The 22393-nt window shown below is 41.4% G+C and overlaps 1 protein-coding gene across 3 annotated transcripts; it reads left to right on the forward strand.

Annotated features, from left to right (window-relative positions):
- Positions 1-9374: 9374 nt before the first annotated feature.
- Positions 9375-14983, forward strand: LOC121641451 (sialic acid-binding Ig-like lectin 16). Of its 3 annotated transcripts, XM_041987584.1 has the most exons (15): positions 9375-9552; positions 9989-10044; positions 11367-11437; positions 11585-11658; positions 11739-12134; positions 12211-12507; positions 12596-12695; positions 12837-12872; positions 12975-13007; positions 13118-13159; positions 13873-13899; positions 14052-14087; positions 14166-14237; positions 14350-14377; positions 14463-14983. In XM_041987584.1, exons 4-15 carry the CDS (start codon positions 11613-11615, stop codon positions 14523-14525), a joined length of 1176 nt encoding a protein of 391 aa, XP_041843518.1. In that variant the 5' UTR covers positions 9375-9552; positions 9989-10044; positions 11367-11437; positions 11585-11612; the 3' UTR covers positions 14526-14983. The 3 variants fall into 3 exon arrangements, with proteins under 3 accessions (XP_041843518.1, XP_041843516.1, XP_041843517.1); XM_041987582.1 differs by lacking the exons at positions 9375-9552; positions 9989-10044 and having other exon boundaries at positions 11391-11486; XM_041987583.1 differs by lacking the exons at positions 9375-9552; positions 9989-10044; positions 13873-13899 and having other exon boundaries at positions 11391-11486.
- Positions 14984-22393: the final 7410 nt, after the last annotated feature.

A 22393-nucleotide genomic window follows, 5' to 3' on the forward strand; every position in this document is an offset into this window, starting at 1 on the left:
AGCTCTAGATTTCTGTCTGCTCTTTGGGTCCGCAATCTTGCCCTTGTGAAATTTGTTTGTTGAGCCTTCAAGTTCAATTAGTGACTTGCTCTTTCTGTTGATAAAATACAGGAAAAACAGGCATTTTCAGGCATAGCTGTGAATGGTGATTGCAAGCTGTGGTTAATCTGACTAAAATATTAGCATTTGACAGCCCTACTATAAATATATTAAATCAAATTACTTTTCCAATTTAATGTGCATTGTTGTTATATCTAGAGTGATTGCTCATTAGACCCACAATACACCTTTTGAAGGTGTTTTTTTTATCACAAATGTGAAAAAGGATAGGGTCCACAATTTTTGGGCCTTTTGATTGAGGGATATACAGGTTTTCATCATAAAATTAGAATATCATGAAAAAGTTGATTTATTTCAGTAATTCCATTCAGAAAGTGAAACTTGTATAAAGTAGACATCCATTTCTCGCGGACTGACATATTTCAAATGTTTCTTTTAATTTGGATGATTATAACTGAAAGCTAATGAAAACCCCAAATTGAGTATCTCAGAAAATTTCAATACTGTGGAGAGGTTCAATATTGAAGACACCTGCTGCCACACTCTAATTAGATAATTAACTCAAAACACTTGCAAAGGCCTTTAAATGGTCTCTCAGTCTAGTTCTGTTGGCTACACAATCATGGGGAACACTGCTGACCTGACAGTTGTTCAAAAGATGACCATTGACACCCTGCACAAGGAGGGCAAGACACAAAAGGTCCTTGCTAAAGAGGCTGGCTGTTCACAGACCTGTGTCCAAGCACAATAATAGCGAGCCAAAGGGAAGGAAAAGATGTGGTAGAAAAAAGTGTACAAGCAATGGGGACAACCGCACCCTGGAGAGGGTTGTGAAACAAAACCCACTCAAAAATGTGGGGGAGATTCACAGAGTGAACTGCAGCTGGAGTCAATGCTTCAAGAACCACCATGAATGGACAGATACAAGACATGGGTTTCAGCTGTCACATTCTTTGTGTCAAACCACGCTTGAAGAAGAGACCGCGTCAGAAGTGACTTGCCTGGGCTAAAGATATAAAGGACTGGACTGCTGCTGAGTGGTCCAGTCCAAGTTGGGTTCTCTGATGAAAGGAAATTTTGCATGTCCTTTGGAGATCAAAGTCCCAGAGTCTGGAGAAAGAAAGAAGAGGCACAGAATCCATGTTGCTTGAGGTCGAGTGTAAAGTTTCCACAGTCAGTGATGGTTTGGGGTGCCATGTCATCTGCTGGTGTTGGTCCACTGTGTTTTCTTAGGTCCACGGTGAATGCAGCCATCTACCAGGAAGTTTTAGAGCAAGGATCTCCAACTCTGGTCCTTGTGAGCTACTGTCCTGCAGGTTTTGGATTTTACCCTGATGCAATACACCTGACTCAAATCAATGGGTCATTAACAGGCTTGTGCAGAGGTGTGTTGTAGTAAGAGACATCTAAAACCTGCAGGACAGTAGCTCACGAGGACTGGAGTTGGAGACCCCTGTTTTAGAGCAATTCATCCTTCCCTCCGCTGACCAACTTTATGGAGATGCAGATTTCATTTTCCAACAGGACTTGGCACCTGCACACAGTGCCAAAGTTACCAGGACCTGGTTTAAGGACCATGATGTCCCTGTTCTTAATTGGCCAGCAAACTCGCCTGACCTTAACCCCACAGAAAATCTATGGGGTATTGCGAAAAGGAAGATGTGATACGCCAGACCTAACAATGCAGAAGAGCTGAAAGCAACTATCAGAGCAACATGGGCTCTCATAACACCTGAGCAGTGCCACAGACTGATGGACTCTACGCCGCGCCGCACTGCTGCAGTAATTCAGGCAAAAGGAGCCCCAACTAAGTATTGAGTGCTTTACATGCTCATACTTTTCAAGCTCATACTTTTCTGTTGGCCAACATTTGTAGAAACCTTTTTTTTTTTTTTTTTACCCTGTCCTGTCCAGCATCCTAACATACAGAACGGTGGTCTGTTTGCTATATTTTGCTTGACAGATTTGTTCTGCCAAGGGAGACATGTTATATGCATGGCTGCCCTTGATATTTTTATTATTTTTATTGTAATCTTATTTTCTTTAGTCTTTATATGTTAGTGCCAAACCTGACAGGGAGATAGAGGAAGAGGGACAAAAAGGGAGAAAAGGACAAGATTAAAATATGGAAATAACAGTTTTCTAGGCTGCCTAAAACACGCCACAAAAGACAATATAAACTACCACAGTACTACATTATACATAAAGAAAATAGGATAATGATGATATGAAAACGTACAGTAGTCATCAACCGTACCTGCAAAGAAATGTACCAACACACAAACATCAGCAACATCTAGTCAGAAGAGGATGGAGAGACGAGCACGTTTATGAGCACGCATGTGTGAACGTGCGTGTGTGACCATGCAACAAGGAAGAAATGTGTGCTTGCAAGGGGGCCGTGATCACGCTGCACCCCGAAGCATCAGCGGGGTACTGGGGGAGCCCAAGGCCCAAAAGGCCCAGCAGGTCCACAGAGCACCAAGTCCAGGACAGCAAAAGCAGACAGAGCAGCGGCCCACTCAGACCAGAGCAGTGGGGCCCCCAGACCAGAGCCCACCGGAGGGGCGACGGTAAGCAGGCCCAGCGAGTGTTGGGCGCCACGGTGCAGCCCGCACAGAGGGCAGGCACCCCACAGGCCCAAGGGCCACCCATTCCCCCCAGCACAGCCCCGCCCAGGAACCCACCGGGACCCAACCGCCCCAGGTAAAACCACCGCCGGCCACGCCAACCCAACACCAAGGTTAGGCACCCCAGGGACAAGAACATGTCCACATGTGCCTGTCCCCCTGAGGCCCTGGGTTGATGTCTAGGTTGTGATTAAAATCTAGTGGGGCAGGCAGTCGCAGGGGTCCACCGGGATGGTGGTCCCGCAATGGGGACCCCTCACCAAACCCACCGACTCCACCCGCCCCACAGAGAGGGGCTCGGGGAGGGGCACAACCAGGAAAAGAGATCTCTCTGCCAGGCAGCCAACTACTCAGCTGGCCGCTGTAGGCGCCTATGCCTTCCCAACGAACCAGTACCCCCATGCCACCACACCAAGGGACCAGAGAGCCCCAGGTTGCACACAAATATCGTGGTTGGGCCCAAGGCACACGCCCCCACCCACCTCGACAGCCCCCTGCGGGAGGGGAGAGCGCGAGAAGGAGAGCAGACTCCACCCCCATGAGCCCTGATCCCTCCCACTGCCCACCAGCACCCCCACCGCCCCCTTCTCCCTACCCCTCCCTTCATCCCTATGGACACATCGTAATCCCAAGGGTACCTGCCTGACATCGGATCAGCCCGACCCCGATGGCATGCCCAGGGTGACCAAGCCCCTCCAAGGCCCAGGTAGGGTCTCCTGAGCTGGAGGTAGCCCCCGGTCCCCCCACCGTCTGGCACCTACCTCAGCAACCCGACCACCCAGCTCCAGGCCCACCCCCAGGGAGAACCAGCCCCCAGGCCACCAAGGCCCCGGATCCGGTCAGGCACACAGTCTCCCACTTAATGACCCTCCCGATCACCGACCCAAAGAAACGGCCATAGCTGATGGACCCCCAAGGCCCCTTAGCCAGCCCCAGCCCCGACCCCCACGGAACAACTAGGCCTCAGCACCCCTTCTCACAACGTGATGTGACAAATCAGCGAGGTCCAGGGAGACTGAGAGTTAACTGATTGATGTTAAATGGATGCCGATGCAGTCTCTAGATTGATGTGATCCAACAGGAGATTTCTGTAATGGTTATTATTTAGCTTGATTTTAGGCTTCCAGTTCACTAAAATAGTTTTCTTTGCAATACATAGGGCTGTGAGGACCATGTGTGCTTTGCTAGTGTCTATATTGATGTCACTTAGGTCACCCAGTAAGCAAAGTTTAGGATATGCAGGAATGTTACATGTAATATATATATATATATATATATATATATATATATAATTATATTATTATTGTTATTTTTATCTTTTACATTTTTCTCTGTTAGCTTGGGGCATGTTTGTTTTCAGTAGCGCGCCATGTTGATCCTGTCAAGTCTCGCGTTACAGCATTCTCAGCCTCCCTCCGTAGAAATTTTTTTTTTTTTGTATTGGTCTTAAGTGATATTCTTTTCTTGGATATTAAATTTGGGGTTTTCATTAGTTTTCAGTTATAATCATCAAAATGAAGGGAGATAAACATTTGAAATATGTCAGTATGTGAGGAATGAATGTCTACATTATATAAGTTTTACTTTTTGAATGGAATTACTGAAATAAATCAACTTTTTCATGATATTCTAATTTTATGACGAGCATCTGTAAACTTGATGTCCTATTTAATATTCGCTGTTTTTCCTCCGTCTCATACAGAGACTCAAATTTCTGTTAACAACCACAGAAAGCAGAAAATAAGCTAGTCAAACAACAAAAACAAACATGTCTATGGTGATGAAATAAACAGATCATTGTCATGTGGAAAATTGTATGTATCTAATAAATAAACACACAACGCTGAAAAATTAATGCTATTCTTTTAAAAAACATCAAAAACCTTATGTAAAATTAAATACAACTGAAAGTGGACTATTTTTAGAGCTTTCCTGTGATCGGAACACTGATTAAATATTTTCTACCCGATATCAACCAATCTGTCACTTTGTGGTCAGTTTAGGATGTTTTTTCAACATCTGCAATGTCTGTGTTTATTTTTTAGACTACATGGCTGTCCTGTATTTTAAAAGATCTCTGGTCACCTCCAACCTGCAGTGCCATCCACAGAAAGGTCAAAGAAAGGAAGAGCAAAGTGGAGTACACCCTCAGTAAGTTATGCTAGCTTTTGACACTTTACGAAAATATGAAACACATAATTTATACAAAATTAATATTATATACAGATTAAAAAATACCTCAGGACTATATTGCATTGTTTTGTTTTGTATATATAAACTACTCACAAAAAGTTAGGCATATTCTGCTTTTGTATGATGTCAGAATAAACCTAAAATGCACTATAACCTTCACAGGTGAATTGATTTGATCTTGTTTAAATTTCTGAAAGCACATGTACTACATTATAATGTTTAAGTATTTATTCTACAACATAATGTTCTCTAACAAGATGATTAATTTAAAATAAAAAAAAAAGCCCGCCCGGATGCCTTCTGGTTAAACACCCTGGAGACCACGATGCCCACCAATTAACCCTTCTCATCCCCCACCCACTACCCCTAACCCTAGAGCTGGGTGTTATAGGAAAATAAATTATCAGATACTGTTTTTTATATTGGTTGATATCAATATTAAGAAATATTTCTTCCTGGTTAAAAACACAGGTGTTAAACAACTAACTGTGCTGTTGCCTCCACTATTTGTGAAAATTCCAACAGAAATAGTTCATCTTTCCTGCTCCTGCCTCCAAACTGAGTGTCCTTTTTTTTTTATTTTTTTTATTTTTTTTTTTGCCAAAGCTTGTAGTAAATCATTCACGGCTAAACAGGCTGTATTTCAGAACTAATATTCTCTGCACCCACATGATGGGCTGAGAGTACTTTTGCAAGAAATGGCAAAAATTGTGCTGAAAATCTTTCTTTAATTAAAAATTGCAAACTTCCTGTTTGATTTAGCCTATGCCTACAAAAGGCTTTTTTTGTTTGTTGTTGTTTTGAATGTCTCGATAGGTTACACGTGTGTCAAATTTTATCCATGTTTCAGACTTTGTGTATCTGGTTTTTTAATTATTGTTGTCTTAACTGTGTTTGTTGGTGATAGAAATGATTTTGCTGAGCTGTTAGCTGAGATTCGGGACTTACTGTGGATACCACACATATTTATAGTTCAGACCTGACGCTACACCGGAAACAAGATGTTAACCCCTTAACTCCCGGTAGCAGAGGCTGCAGGTGCAGAGGTGAAGCTAAACAGTCAAGCTAATGAAAGAGTAAAGAAATTATAGGCCAGAAATCTGGATAATGAAGCACTGAAGGTGCATGGATGGAAGTTATTGTGCATATTGTGAATATTTCTCTCTCATCACCATCTAGAAGCTGTGAGATTCTAATCCTGCGTTCTGTCTGTTCACCTGATGCTGATATTCATCACATATTGTTCCTTCTGTGTTTAGAAGGAAGCAGATTCACAGCTTTAAAATCATCCTGGTGACTTTTTACCTTTTAGTTAGTAAATTCTGAACATTTCATCCTTCTTTCTCATAAATATTTGATTTTATAAATATATATGAAGAAATATTTTAACTGTTACTGTTTAAAGAGAAAACTGCTGCTAAACCTGTTCCCTCAGCCAGCTAAATAAAACTCCTTTAGAGCTGCAAATGTTACGAGACCTTTTCAAAAAGGCAACTTAATATATATTTTTAATGAAGAGCCACCATAGGATATTTGTTATTTTTGAAGAACCACATTTTTATTTCCATTTTTAGATTTTAAAATGAAGAAAAAAAAAACCTTGATAAAAAGAGGACAGACAGAGTTTCTTCTAAGGGATGTCGATATTTGTGGAAAATGATGTAAAGTAAAAGAAAAAAAAGTGCCTGGTTTTCAACCTAATGACAAGAAAGATAGATTTAAAAAATACTTCAGCCACGTATTTAGAGGCATTGTGGAAGGTTCAGAAAGCTCCAGAGTCGCAGGTTGGAGACCCCTGATGTAGTGTTTGTAAACCAAAATTTCCTGCATCTTTTTATATAGCATTATGCCTTCTTTTAAATTAAAGAGACATTTTGCGCATAACAATGCGATTAATCACGGTTAAAACTTTTAATCGTTGCCCAGCACTACTTTTTACACCACTTCTCCGCTCTCTTCACTCCCGAAGCACGTTTCCCTCCGTGTGCACGTTCACTCACGCTCATGCACACACTGAGCTGGCTGAACCACACACACAGCAGTTAGACACATCCCATAACACATAGATGAATCATGACTGCAGCATCAACAAAGGGGTTTGGTGGAAGCGACAAAACGATATATGGACATATTTTAACTATAACCCATCATAATTTTTATGGCAGACCAGGTCAAGTTGAGCATGTGTTCCTCATCCATTGATCATATTTTGGGCATGTGTGTGTTCAGGGTGGAGTATTACACTTCAGAAAATTCTCTGAAATAAATCCAGAGTTACCAAAGTAAGAATGTTGTTGCTCTTTGCTTTTTTGGAGTAATTGATTCCAGTATTTGCTGTTGATTGGGAAACCTTTTAAGTCTAAAACCATTCCTTTTAATTTTGTAATTATTGATGAAAATAACCAAACATCAAGCTCACAATGTGTTGCTATATGTTGAACTTATAGATCAGCTATTTTCTCGTGTGACATTTTTGTATGATGAAGTATGGCATCAATTCATGAAAAAAGCTAAAATATAAAAGGTTTCTGCCCAACAGCAGTTAAGTACAGCATGGAAGCATTGCATCCCGGTTGATGGGAAAGTCTCTGCTAAAGCTATGATTCTGGTAAAGGATCTGGTTATTATGCAAAAGCATTATGAATTGCAATACTTGTTATAATCTGTCATCCTTAATTCCACTTTTTAACACATATTATTGACTTAAATTAATTTGTTAAAAGACTAATACTTTTTTTATTTGACTAAAACTAGACTAAAACCTTTGAGTTTTCGTTGACTAAAACTAATAAGCATTTTTCGACTAAAACTAAGACTAAAACTGAGATGCCTGCCAAAAACAAAACTGTTTGGAACATTTGAGTGTGCAACTTTGCACTCAAATGTGCACAAGCCCATGAAATATAAAGAATAGTTAGGCTCCCAAAACAACAATTCAATAAGGGGAAGATGGAAGAATAACATTCCTGCTGGGTAGTTCAGTTGGCAGGGTGTTGGTCTCCAATGCAGGAAACCTGAATTCAAACCCCCCCCAATTTGGTCCTCGGGCACACAGGAGTCCAAGGATAAGTCAGGTGAGTTGGGCCCGGGAAGGGGAAGGCAGGAAAGTCCAACTGAGTGGTAACCAGGTCCGACGGGGAGTGAGTGTGGAGCTGGAGTATATATGGCCCAAGAGTCTGATTAGCTGCAGGTGTGGGTCATTAGAATTCTGACTGCCGTGATGTGTGTCAGGTGTGTTCGTGGCAGGGCCTGGTGCAACACTCCTGTACCCCTCTTCAATATTTCTAAATCTAAAACTAATACACTATCTTATCAATACTTCCCATAATAACATTAATAACAATAAGGCACACACTTGCATAAAATAATACCGAACAAACATTGTCTAACGAACATGAAAAGCAGAAGATAGCTACAGGCATTAAATCACATCAGCAGAATGCTCACCCCCCCCCCACACACACACAAGCTGACTCCAGAAACTGTCTCACTGCACATGCACAGACAGACAAACTCCATCCCTATATTTCATATCAGTACAGATGAAGCAGGTGATATGTGCATGCTTTTGTAACACGGTGAAATAAGTTCTTTCCCAGTTTTCCACCCGTATCACACAGAGAAACTCATTTTCACTAGTACGTCCCTAACAACTCATGTCTTATGATTTGAGAGTCTGTTCTCTACCAAAATCTGCTTAGTTAACTTAGTCCACTATCTGTTACCAGTTAAGCTTCCTTCTTTTTCTACCTTAAAGTTTTCTCTACTTCAAGTTATAAGCTCTTTTTCTGTTTTCTTCTTCTTTCTACCTTTATTTTCACAAAACTCCCTAAAATGTCTCTAATTCTCTCATTCCCCCTTAGTTTATGTGTCTCCAACACATCAACTGCTTAATTTAGCAGAGCTATTACCTCTCAGTATTCTATTACACACTGCTTCACATACACTGCTCCACACATCCCACACACACAGGAATCTTTACAGAAGTGCACAGCCATCTCACAGCCTCTCCAGACAGATCCACACAGTCATACTCGCCCTCTCTGGACCTGCTGGTGCGCGCTGAGAACTGAAGAGAAGCTGGACACTGGATCTGCCTTGTTCGGTGACGCATTATGTTGTGGAGTACTTTCTGGCTCTTGATGCCATTGTGTGGTTTATTTTGTGGAAGCAGATGTTGTGGAGAAATAGTCTGTGATGGCATTTTGTAGTTTACTGTCCTTGATAACATTCCATAGTTTTGTGAAGCCATCGTCTGGTTGATAACTTCTCCTCTCTTCTCGGTGCTGTGCTGTTGTTTCCCTTTGGTGTCCTTGGTGTCTTCATAGCCGTTTCTGTGATATGGTGACTTCATCATATGAAGATCTTCTCATCTGGATCATACTATTTTGTAGTAAATTACTTTAAGCTTATGATGTGACAAAAATACTTTCAGGTAAAAGAAGAGCTCCGGACATCAGCTTTATGTAAAAATAATGATGGTTTATTACAAAATGTGACATCATAAACAGATATGCATCTCTGTGAGGTCTCTGAAGCCAATCGTAGAAAAACCCCCCAGACCAGATGTGGCCTGTGGTCTTATACTCTTTAGACAAAGACATTTCTTAGTAATGAATACGGGATGTTCCTGTGTGAGTCCAGTCTCTAGGACAGAGAACCTTATACGGTAAGAACCCGAGTGTGTCTTATGAAACGTGTGCTTCTCCAAATTTCATGTTTATATCCTGTGCTGGGAACTTTTCTATAGGCAGAGTACAATCCTTTAAGACAGACCCTTATCAGGAAACAATCTAAGTGTGTCTTACACAATGCTATGTTTAGATACTCCTAGAAGCCTATAAGTCTGTCCATGCGTGGATTCTAAGGCAAATAACAGTCTGCTTACAGCTGCAATTAAGTATAGTCCTAATCTATGTCTTTTTAAGTAATTTTAATTATGTATCAAATGTTGAGAATAAGACACTTCAGGCCTACTCACCACCTTTATTGTTCAGGCCTAAATAGTACACAATTTGCATAAGTAGGGATGGGTTTTAAGATAGACCACGCCCTGCTTTTTGCATCATCAACTCAACTACTGCAGCCCCTATATCTGCTTTCAGATTTCAGAAGCAGACGACTCAAATCTCTCAGACCAGCAAGACAAAAGCCTCAGAAGGTAGGATTGTAGAAATGTTAATTACATATGAACAAATTAACATTTGTGATAAAGTATGATTGATTACATTTTTACCTATTTCTTACATGTGTTTATGCTTTTCTGATATTTAGATTTGATCTGACTATTGGATGAGTGATTAGATTTATTCAGTGGATGAAATTTAAAATGTCTCTAAGAATAAATGACAAAGAAAGTTAAAATAAATCATTCCTGAACAGTTAAAAAGAAATCTCTGTACACACAAAATGTGTTAAAATGTTAAATAATAAGAAAATGTAAAATGTGAAAAAATAACAACCAGGTTAAATAGACAATAAAAATGATAATTCCCCAAAGTATGAAATGTACGATTACTGCAGCAAAAATATTTATGCATGTGATGATAGTTTATTGCTATTTGCATGAACTAGGTTTTGAAAGAACTTGTGAATGCCACAGCTTTCTTGGTTCTTTAACTGATTTAACAACAAGGGACTTTTATTTAAGGAAGTAAACAGTTCTTTCAAACTGATTTTCCACAAAGACAGTGCCTTTATCTGTGGTGCTATATACTGAGCTGTGATAGAAGGAAGTGCCCTTCACTGCTGTATTATTTCACTGTTGTGCTGAGAATGGATGTGCTTTAGGATGTAACCACTGTTAAAGATTTGCAGATTTGTTCTCACGTTTGCCGTTCTCTCCTGACTCTCTCAAGCTTGTCCAACCACCACAGCTTGCACTACATGCTGTCTCTCCCTTCCCAAATTGAATGTGGCATAAACAGCCAAGTCAGGAAGTATCCAAAGAGTAGTGGTTTTAATTAAAGTTAAATGATTTCACAACCCATGAAGAAGAGTGATCCTAAGAATACTTAGGCAGAAACGCTGAAATTAAATGAGGGGAGTATTTGACCAATAAGAAATGTTCGGTGCCGTTAAGATTTGAATCAGAAGTGACACCAAGATATTTAAACTCAGTGACAATTTCAATAGATTCATTTTAGGTTTTGATACACAGTTTACAAAAATAGTGGGAAGGTGAAGAATTTTCAGTTAATAATGATTCAAAACACACACTTAAGCAACCAAAGTAAAATGTTTTTCACATTAAGTTTAATTCATCAAAAAATAAATAAAATTAATTGGATAAGAGAACATACATATATTTTTCAATAAAGAAATTGTCGTAGATTAAATACTTACACTGTTTTGAATAATTTCACATTTTATATTTGAAAGCAGTGTAATTTATTTTTGATTAAAAGTTATAATAACCACTGTTTTTTTCTTTTTATTTATTTATTCTTTATGTGTACACCAAACTACTGGTCACCTGTCCAGGTTGTACCCTACCCCTCGCCTAGCAACAACTGGGATTAGCTCCAACCCCACCCTGTGATTGGAAAAAGCAAGTATGGATGAATGAATACCAAACATTACTGTGTATTACTTATTCATGTTGTGAGTGGAAAAAAAAAATCACTTTTGTCAGTTCTGTTACTTCAATGTAACTGATTTAATTTCTTTATATTAAAAAATTTTATATGAACATTTCACAGAGTATTACACCAACACCACTTCAGAGGAATGGACAAAAAAAGAAATATAATGATATTCTGTCTGCTTATGGCAGGTAAATAAGTTTTTTCATTTTACTTCCAGTCTTCTTGCACACACTCATGACTTACCTATTCTCACTTCTGTCCTTTTCAGCTACATGCTGCCCTGTGTTTAGTGCAGAGTGGAAGGCCACTGTTGTAAAACAGCTTAAGGCCCTGGTTTCTTCCTGTGTTGTGGTTCCCTGTTCGTTCACCCATACTGGAGGAGAGCTGCCTGCTTCCAAACTCAGAGGCATTTGGCATCGTTCGGACGTAAAGACGCAAAATATATACCATGAGGATCCTACAAAGATCTTGGACAGCTTTAAGGGCAGAACCCAGATCTTAGGACAGCTGGGTCAGGGCAACTGCACCCTAGAAATAATTGAAATTAAAGATCATGACAACGGCCCTTTTTGTTTCCGGATTGAACTAGTGAAGACACCTGAGGACCCACCCACTAAAGAGAAGTTCTCCTTTGTTGAAGATTGTGTTGATTTAAAAATGCACCGTATGTGGCCAACTCACCATAAAAATCACAGCATGTTTTCATAATTTGCCTCCTAACTTATCTTTTTCATTTAAAGATGATGAGATAAAACCTGAACTGCATCAACCGAAGACACCTGTTCAAGGAAAACCTTTTACTATCACCTGTTCAGTCCATCATACCTGTCCCTCACACAAACCTAAACTCTCATGGACACGAGGAAAAGCAGACGAGATCAGTGAGATTCAAACAAACATGAATTTTGGCAACTGGAGGACAGAGTCCATCCTGACGTTCATTCCTGAGGAGAAGGATGACCACACTGATCTCACCTGCACAGCTGCATTTAATGGAGGATTGAAATCCTCCACAACCATCACTCTCTATATAAAACGTGAGACTTTTTTCTCTGTTTTTCTCTTTGTAGTCCAGTTTGATTCATTGTGTAATGCTGTATAAATGAAAACTGGCTCTGTTTGCAGGCACAGAAAACTATAATCACATAATCATTCCTGTAACAGTGGCAGTTGGTACTGCTATGATCTTTGGACTTCTCTGCATTTTTATGGTGAAAAAATACAAGTGAGTAAATAGTAACTGACTGAGTAAATCAAATAATTAACAACTATTAAAAGAAAATATGTTTTGTTCACATCCTGACTGTAATAATACAGTTATAACAGTTATACAATTTATAACAGTATTTTTTTTTTCCTGCTAAAGGGAACGCATTGCAGAGCTGCAGAGTCGAGATGGCAGGTAAAAGAAATGTGTGAAACATACTAAATTCATCTTGTATAATGTCATATGAGTCTATTTTTTAAAAAAATGAAACATAATCAAATGTTCTGTGAAATTCAGCATGTGGAATCGGATGTCCAGATTGTCCCGCAGGTGAAGAAAAATGTATTTTATATTATTGTAAATCATTAATCTTAGATAGCTGAAAAACACTTGTCATAGTAACATTGATCTAATTCATGAATTATTCTATAAATGTTTAGGTTTCGTCCTAATGGCCCAGGACCATCTCAGTCTGACCAAAGGCAAGAGACAATTTAAGGATCATTTCTATAAAACACATTTTGTCACTACTCCTCCGGCAGCTTTAAACATACGCAATGTCAATATGCTTTTATATATGTGTGTGTATATGTACGTGTATATGTGTGCTTGTGCATAGGTATGTATGTAGATCTGTGTTGTGTGTATATCGTGTATATGTATTGGTATGTGTACATACAGTACATAGATGTGTATGGGTATATATGTGTGTAATTATTTCCAAGAACTGTTTGTTTTTGTCTCTGTTTCTGTTTATGTATTCTGCCGCTGACACTTTTCGTCTGCTCTTCTTGTGTACTACTGCTACGGCTGTTTTTGAACTGCAAACCGGGGACAAATCAAGTTTTTTTTTATTGAATTGAATTGCGCTGAATCTATTTTGCATTTATGTGTGCAAGTAGGATCCCTTGTTTATATCAGTGGTGAGGAACCCTGGTCCTCAAGGGCCCCAGTCCTGAAAGATTTAGATGTTTCCCTGCTTCAGCACGTCTGATTCAAATGAACGAGTCACCGAGCAGAACTTGAAAAGCTGTTGGATCCATTGATTTGCATCAGTTTGTTGGAGCAGGGAAACCTGCAGGACAGTGGCCTTTGAGAACCAGGATTCCTCACCCCTGCTTTAGATTAAGCTTTTTTTTTATTTATATGCCCTTAAACATTTCCATAGTTTCTGTTCTCTTTTTTTTGTTTACAGACGGTCTATTTGGAGTAGATTTTCGAAGTAAGAGTGCAGCCCAGTCTTTTCTGAGAAGAACTCTTTGTATTTCTTGAATGTCTTCACAGTTCAATTTAGCTGCTGCTAACATATTGTATTACACAATAATACAATATATATATATATATATTATTTTAATTTTTTTGTTGTTGTTACAGAAGACCAAAAGGGGACACAGTGGAATTTGGTAACAGGTAAGTTTATTAAATATCAACAATTTAAAGAGATCACAGCTGTTTCCAAATTGTAACTACATTTATTTATATTTACAGTCCCAATAATGTGAACGAAAAGTCCTCTGGCGAACGAAAAGTCTTCAAGCCTCGTATTCCATCTCCAAAAAGGTACATAGTAACTCAGACTGAATTTAACTACTATACATTACCATTTGTGCTACAGCAATGTCTTAAGTCACTGTTTCTTTTCTTTTTTGCTTTTGGTGTTAATGGACCGTAGCCAGCCAAAGTCCTGCAATTACAGAGAGGTATAATAATTTGTCAGTGATTTAGTCTATGGAATCATATATCAGCCCAATAACCATTTTTGATAATTACCTTTATTTCTTGCAGGACCTTGATGATGGTGACGACTATATGAATACTGCAGATTTAAGTGTCTATGGAAACATATGAGAAGGTTTCAGAGAGAGTTTATGATCAACACAAACAAGTCTACTGTTATCATGCTCGCAATCATCACTTGTGATCAGCTGCCTTCATTCAAAGATAATTACAAGGCAAAAAATAATACCTGTGCTATACTACCAAGGGTTAGCCTACAGTTATACTTAAAATGATTAATATGTTAAGCTATTATTTAATCCCAAAATTCATATTTTGTGTTATGATTTTTTTATATAAAAAAAAAATTCTGTCTGCTGTTATTTGCATAAAATTAAATACTTATTTGAAAGTAATAAGACTTTTGCGTGTGTGTGTGTCAGGGGCTTGAGTAAAAGGGCTAATCAAAAGCTAAATATAAATTCCTCTTTAACATTTTAGTGGCTTAACTGGGAGTTGTGTTGTTCTGTTCCTCAGCAGATCTAAACAGCTCACTGAAAGACATTTTTTTTTCCCCAGTGGGTGTCCAAATTCAGTCCTCGAGTCCCACTGTCCTGCAGGTTTTCAATGTGTCCCTACTCCAACACATCTGATTCAAATTAAATGAATCCAACAACCTATGAAGTTCTGCACAATGACCTTTAATTTGTTAGGAAACTCATCGTTCATGAGAAAAAATGTTAATAAAATCTTTAGATGACCAAGGGACCAGCATCCCTGATCTTGACAGATCCAACTATCCATATAGAGGGCATTGAGGACAGTGGGTCAATGCCTCACACATACAGCTTGATATGATCTATGTAAAGGAGATGACTGATGATGGCCCCATTCCTAAATTGGTATCCATAGCCAGTTTTGTTGCTTAACTGGCTGAGGAGTTCAGGCCTATACAAAACAGCAGGAGGGACAGCGCATTTCCTTGGTATATACCACATTTGATGCGCCCAATAAAGGGTTTAATAGACATAAAAATTATTACATTGTGCTTGATTTGTCATAAAATGCGTCTGTGAAAACTTTTATATAGCTGAGATCAAACTCAAGGTCAAGTTATAGGATAGCTATGAGCTGGCCTTTGAGCACTTGGTATTAATGAAACTATGTTTAAATGGAATCACACCAGTTGTGATATCCATAAGTGTCAGTGTCACATTCCTAAAGCAAGCTGTTTTAGTGGCACATTTTGTACTCCTCAAACAGCTTTTGATAGCCATCATATTTTGCATGTATGTGTGCAAGTAGGATGCCTTGGTGTTGCTTTAGAGAAAACCTACTTAGTGAGCCTTAAAACATTTGCATACTTTCTGTTCTTCTTTTTGGTACAGATGGTTTATTTGGAGTCGATTTTTCAAGGGTAAGATATTAAAAGACTTCACTGGCTCAGCCCAGTCTTTTCTAAGAAGCTTTGTGGGGCATGATGGAATTTGGTCATAGTTAAGTTTGTTATACTAACAAACTCACTGGCCACTTTAATAGGTTATTATTGTTACTTCTTGTCAGTGCAAAATGGCTAATTGTCCAATCACACTGCAACATCTCAGTGTATTTAAGCATGTAGACATGGTCATGATGACTTGCTGAAGTTCAAACTGACCATCGCAATGGGGAGTAAAAGGTACTGAAGTGGTGTGGTTCCTGGTGGCAGACAGCTGGTATGATGGTATGGTGTTTCAGAAACTGCTGGAGATTTTTACACACACTAGGTTTACAAAGAATGGTCTGAAAAAGAGAAAATATCCAGTGAGCGTTACTTGTCTGGGTGGAAATGCCGAATCAGATTTGTGCAATTGTTACAAACCCCCATCAATCAATATATACAGAATACCATTTCTGTCCATATCTTTATGACCACAGCTACCCATCTTCACTGTATTGTAATGGTCTCCATAGTAAACAGATCTCAATCTAATACAGCACCTTAGCACCTTTGGGATGTGGTGGAACATGGGATTCTTATTATAGATATTCAGCCAACAAATTTACAATAACTGTCATCACACCATTATGATATAATAACTGTGTAATGATATCATGTTAATTTAGACCCAAATGTCTGAGGAATGTTTTTAACACTTTGTTGAATCGATGCCACAAAGAAATAAGGCAGTTCTGAAGGGAAATGGGAGTCCAACACAGTACCAGCAGTCAATGAGCGTTTATGTACTAAAAAGAAATATTCTTGTCTGACAATGAGAAACACGCAAAACATTTAAATTGAAGTAAGACAGTAGATGTTATTTAAACTAAATTTCTTAATTTTCATATTAAAACATACCAGGAATCATTTTTCAACTTTTCCATTTTCTTCTGCATCAGAAAGAAATGAGCTAGTTTTGGCCTGCAAACACCCCGGCCCTTCATGAGTCAAAGTCAGCAAACACTTGTGTGGAAGCAAGCCTGTATTACAGTAACCAAGTGACAATGTCGATCTGTCTATCTTGATGCTAGTGTTGTATCCTCTGTCCCTAGTGTGGCCATGTTGTAGAAGAAGAAGTGAAAAGAGGAAGTCACTTAATTTATACACACACACACACAGCAAGAATAAACTTGTCATGGAAGAGGATAAGGGAGGAGGTGTTGGGGTAACGTGTGGAAAATGTGATAATAATGATGCTAATGATTTGTTAAAATGCCTCTTTTCTTTAGTATGAATGACCTACAGTAATTTCAGCTGAATCATAATGACTTGCTTACTATAATCTCCTGCTCTCCATCTGTTAAATATAAAGACAAATACATGCAGTAAGTGATTAATAAACTGATAAATATAAAACATTAGCATATACCAAAGGTCTTTGATAGAGTGAGAGGAATTAATTAAAGTTACCTGATAGCTTTATCAGAATAAGTTAAGTCCCTCTTTCTTTTATTACAGATCACAAGCAGCTGCTATTTGGTGAGAGAAGCACACACTGTACAGAACAGCAGTCTGTCACATTATCCTTTCAAAGCAGCTTTTACTACACTTTTCTTGAGATAAATTCTGTGTATTGATGTGTTTTGAAGCACGCTTACAGTTTCATTTCTTCTTTTTTCTGCAGTTTACTTGGAATAGAGATGTAGATAAAGAGATGTGATGTTTCACTTATTAAAGGAGATGACTGCAATGACTATGCTTAGAAAAGGCTTTGCACAAAGTATTATTAGTATGTGTGTAATTATGAGTCATGATGGCTTAGTTGGTAAAATTTTCCTTATGAGTCCTTTTGTGTGTCTGTAAGGGTGTGTGTGTGGTTTTTATCAGAACTAGTTCAATATATATTTTGTGTTTCTCTCTGCGTAGTGATGTGAATTTTTGTTCACTGTCCCAATCTTGAGCAGAAAGTCCCCCATTTTATTACTTTACTTCAGGGGTGTCGAGACCTGCAAGTTTTAGTTTCCCTGCCTCAGCACACCTGATTAAAATTAAGTAGCTCTCTTTAAAAACTCGTCAAGTACACCCCAAACATGTCAATATTTTAATCTGATTCAGCTGTGCTGCAGCAGGAAACATCCAAAGCCTGCAGGATGCCCCCTTTTGGACACCAACTTTGGCCACCCCTTCTTTACTTTATCTGAACGTTATTAAAAGATAGAATATACATACATTGCAGTGTAACTATATTTATTGCTAGTGATTTTTATGTCTTTATATTTACCCTCTTAGATTGTAATGCTGATCTTGTTCGTACCTTGGATGTTTGTTATGGTGAAAAACTGAAGTATGAGCAGCCACACAGTTAGTTTTAAGTACATTGCAGGTGTTTATATAGCCTGTCTATTTGTAGAGACAGTTAATCAACTCAGGTGTGTTTCTAATGGAGGATGTCTGTGAGGAAAATTAACAGGCATGAAGATGAACTCAAAATCGAGGCCAGTTTTGAAGGTGAATGCGGTCCTCTACTTGGAACATCTGTGTGTTGAAAGACATCATGACTAATGTGACACAAACACACACACAATGTGAAAATGATACCATGTCAGCGATCATCACTCATAATTGAAAAGTTAAATCATTTTAAATAAAGTTAAATGTATTAATAAAGCACATTTTATATATGAAGTAGCACAGTGCTTTACATAATAAAAAGCAACTATTTATGCATATAAAACACCCAAGTATAAAACAAAAAATGCTCACACACATGATTCTTTATTATTATTTTCTTTTATTTTTTTTACTTGTCCTGTCCAAAATCATAGCAAATACAATAATGGCTTCTGTGCTGCGCCAAACAAATTTGCTTTATATATATATATATATATATATATATATATATATATATATATATATATATATGTATATATGTATATATGTATATGTAGCGCTTCTGTTAACCGTGTACCAGGTCAGCGCACCAAGTTCATAATGTTTTATTTTCTTTTGTTTTATATACACCTCTTGCTAACATAAATCAGACATTAAAATCACATTTATTTAAACACACAAATAATCAGAACACTGAAACAGTAATAAAGTTAGATGAAATAGTAAGCTGTTTAGCTCACTCAGTTCGTATGAATTAAACTAAAGTGTATGAGGGGCCGTTTGAGACATTATTCAGAATTACCCTCTCACAGACACATGTGAAATTTAAGTCATTCACACATTATACTGAAACCTCTCATATATCATACTGAAATCATTCACACATTATAGTAAAACCTCTTATACACTATACTGAAATTTCCTCTCGCATAATATACTGAAATGCTCTCACATACTATACTGAAATGCTCTGGTGGCTTCGGGTCTCCGGTTGTCTCCTGGGTGGGGATCTCGGCTGCTCCACTGTTGGGTCGGCTGGGGGTTCCGATCTGGGCGGGTGGCATTGGGTGGGCCCCGGGGTGGGGCTGCCTCGTGGCGGTGGGGGGTGGCTGCCGGGGTGCCTGGGTCGGTGTCCGTCGGCCCCTGGCCGGGTGGCCGGTCGGGCCCGGGGTGGGCCGGGTGGGGGCCCCGGGCTCTGGGGCGTCGGGTCTCACCCCGCTCCTGGGGGTGGGGGGTCTGCCGCTGCTGGGGGGGGGGCTGGGCCCCTCCGGATGTGCCGTGCCGGGGGCTGGTTGGTCCGTGCCCTGGTGCTTGGTCGCAGCCCCAGAACCTGGGTGGGGGTGTGTGTATATATAGGTGTGTGTGTGTGTGTGTGTCTGTAGGTATGTGTGTGTGTGGGTGGGTGTAGAGGGATGTGTGTGCTGTACGTGTGTGTAGGTGTGTATGAAGGTCTGGGTGTGTGCGTCTATGTGTGTGTGTGTGAGGGGTGTGCGGGTGTATGTGTGGAGGTCTATGTGGGATGTATGTGTGTGTGTGTGAAGGTGTGTATATGTGAGTGAGTGCATGTGGAGGTCGATGTGTGTGGAGGAGTGAAGGTGTGGGTGGAGGCGTGAGTATGTATGGAGGTGTTTGTGTGTATATGCAGGTATGTATGTGAGTGTGTGTGTAGTGGTGTATGTGTATGGAGGGGTATGAGAGTGTGTGTGTATGTGGGCGTGTGTGTATGAAAGTTTCCATGTGTGGGTATGGAGGCACCGGTGTGTGTTTTTATCGGTATGTGCCTGAGGTGTGTGTGTGGAGGTATGTGCACGTTTTGAGGTGTTTGTGTATAGAGGTGTGTGTGAGGGTGTGTGAGTGGCTGGAGGGAAAAAAAAAAAAAAAAAAAAAAGGGTGTGTGTGTTTGCAGGGGTTAGGACGTGTCCTCTGGGGGGCGCCCTGGCCGGGTGTCGGGGGCGTGGGCCTGGGGTTCCCTTCCTTCGCCTCGCCCCCCTCCCACTCAGAAAGAGGAAAGTGGCCCCTTGGGCTGGTGGCTGGCCCCTGGGGGGGTTCGTGGCGTGCCTGGGTTGGGTGGCTGCTCCGGGCCTGTGACGCCCTTCGGGGCCGGCGGAGGACGGGGGCGCCCTAAGCCGCTGGCGGGTTGTCTTCCAGGGGGGAGGTTCACTCCCCTCTGGACCTACATCTCCTGACCCCTCCCCTCCCCCACTCTTCACTACATACACAGGTAGGGCTGTGGGAGGTGTGCTTGTTGCGCTGGGCGGGGCAGGGGGGTCATCATAGTGGCCCCACTGCTTCGCCAAGCGGCAGCATGCCTCCCAGCTTTTAATTCCACTTAGTCACTGAGCACAAATAACATTTGCAACATACAAACACGTTTTGGGGGGCGGAACATGCGAGGTCAGGTGGGTGGGACTGCTCAGGTGGCCCCACCCCCTCCTCAATGCAGTTACTGCCCCCCAATTTTAACTCTTTTAATTGCAAACAGCACATAATATATTCCCTCGCTAGTGGGGGAGGGAAGGGGGATGGGGTCTTTAAGCGCCTCTGTCTCCATGGATGGCCCGGGGGCGGGGCGGGCCGGGTGGCCTGTCGCATTGGCCCGGGGCGTGGGCGGGCTGTCCCGGGGGATTCTGGCTGCTGGCCCTGGGGGGAAGGTGCTGTTTTGGGGGTGGGGAGTGGGGGGCTGGGGCGATGTGGGGGGGTGGGGGCCTGGCTCATGTCTCCTCGCCTCCTGGCTGAGGCTGTCCCCCCGGGACATAAGGTGGCGGGAGGATGATGGTGAAAGGATGGTGTTTGTGTGGGAGGAAGGTGTATGTGAGGGAGGATGGTGTATGGGTAGGAGAATGGTGTGAGGATGGGTAGTGGAAGGATAGTGTGTGTGTGTGTGTGGGAGGATGGGGTATGTGTGGGAGGATGAATGGTGGAAGGATGATGTATGTGTGGGAGGATGGGGTATGTGTGGGAGGATGGATGGCGGAAGGATGGTGTGTGTGTGGGAGGATGGATGGTGTATGAGAGGGAGGATGGTGTATGGGTAGGAGAATGGTGTATGTGTGGGAGGATGGGTAGTGGAAGGATAGTGTGTGTGTGTGTGGGAGAATGGGGTATGTGAAGGTGGATGTATGGTGTAGAAGAGGGAGGATGGTGTATGTGTGGGAGAATGGTGTATGTGTGGGAGGATGGGTAGTGGAAGGATAGTGTGTGTGTGTGTGGGAGGATGGGGTATGTGAAGGTGGATGTATGGTGTATGAGAGGGAGGATGGTGTATGTGTGGGAGGATGGATGGTGGAAGGATGATGTATGTGTGGGAAGATGGGGTATGTGTGGGAGAATGTATGGTGGAAGGATGGTGTGTGTGTGGGAGGATGGACGGTGGAAGGATGGTGTGTGTGTGTGGGAGGAAAGAGTATGTGAGGGATGGATGGTGTATGCGTGGGAGGATGAATGGAGGAGTGGAAGGAGAGTGTGCGTGTGTGTGTTTGTTTGTGTGTGTGTTGGTCTGGGGGGGGGCAGGACTAGTTCTCGGGGTGTGCGGCTGGGCACTGGGGTGTGGGGCTGGCCTCTGGCGGTGGCCGTCTGGGCGGGCCGGGTCCCCCCGGGTGGCGTGCTGGCCCTCGGCCTGTGGGGGTGGGGGGTGTCCCTGCGCTCCTGGGCCCGGGCCCTCTGCCCCGTCTGTCCCGGGCGGCCGGTACTCGGGGGGGTCGGGGACTGCTGGCCTCGGCCTGCCGGGGCCGGTGCCCTGTGTCCGCGGGGGGGCTCCTGCTGGGGTCTCCTGCTGCTGTCTTCCTGGGCGGACGAGTGGTCGTCTCTGTGGACCGGTCGGGGTCTGTTGCCTACGGGGGGGCTGGTGGCCTGGGTCTCGGGACCGCTGGCCTGACTCTGGCCTCTGTTCAGGTGAGGTGGCATCTGCATGATCACTCTGCATGGTCACTCCTTCCTGAACGTCTCCACTCCGTATATTCGGTATGTTGACATAGTCTCTGCGTCGCCGTGTAGCCGAGTCCTCCAGCACATCCACACAGGTTTCTCTGCGCGTGTTCTTGAATACAGCAGTTTCACTCATATCTATTATCATATTTTTTTTCCTCAATATACCTTTTCTCTCTATTCTTATAATTATTCTTAAAATTTTTTTATTATTTCTGTTATTATTATTGTTATTATTACTCTTATTATTATTATTACTATTATT

Source organism: Melanotaenia boesemani, chromosome 6, assembly GCF_017639745.1.
Source record: "Melanotaenia boesemani isolate fMelBoe1 chromosome 6, fMelBoe1.pri, whole genome shotgun sequence".
NCBI classification, from domain to species: Eukaryota; Metazoa; Chordata; class Actinopteri; order Atheriniformes; family Melanotaeniidae; genus Melanotaenia; species Melanotaenia boesemani.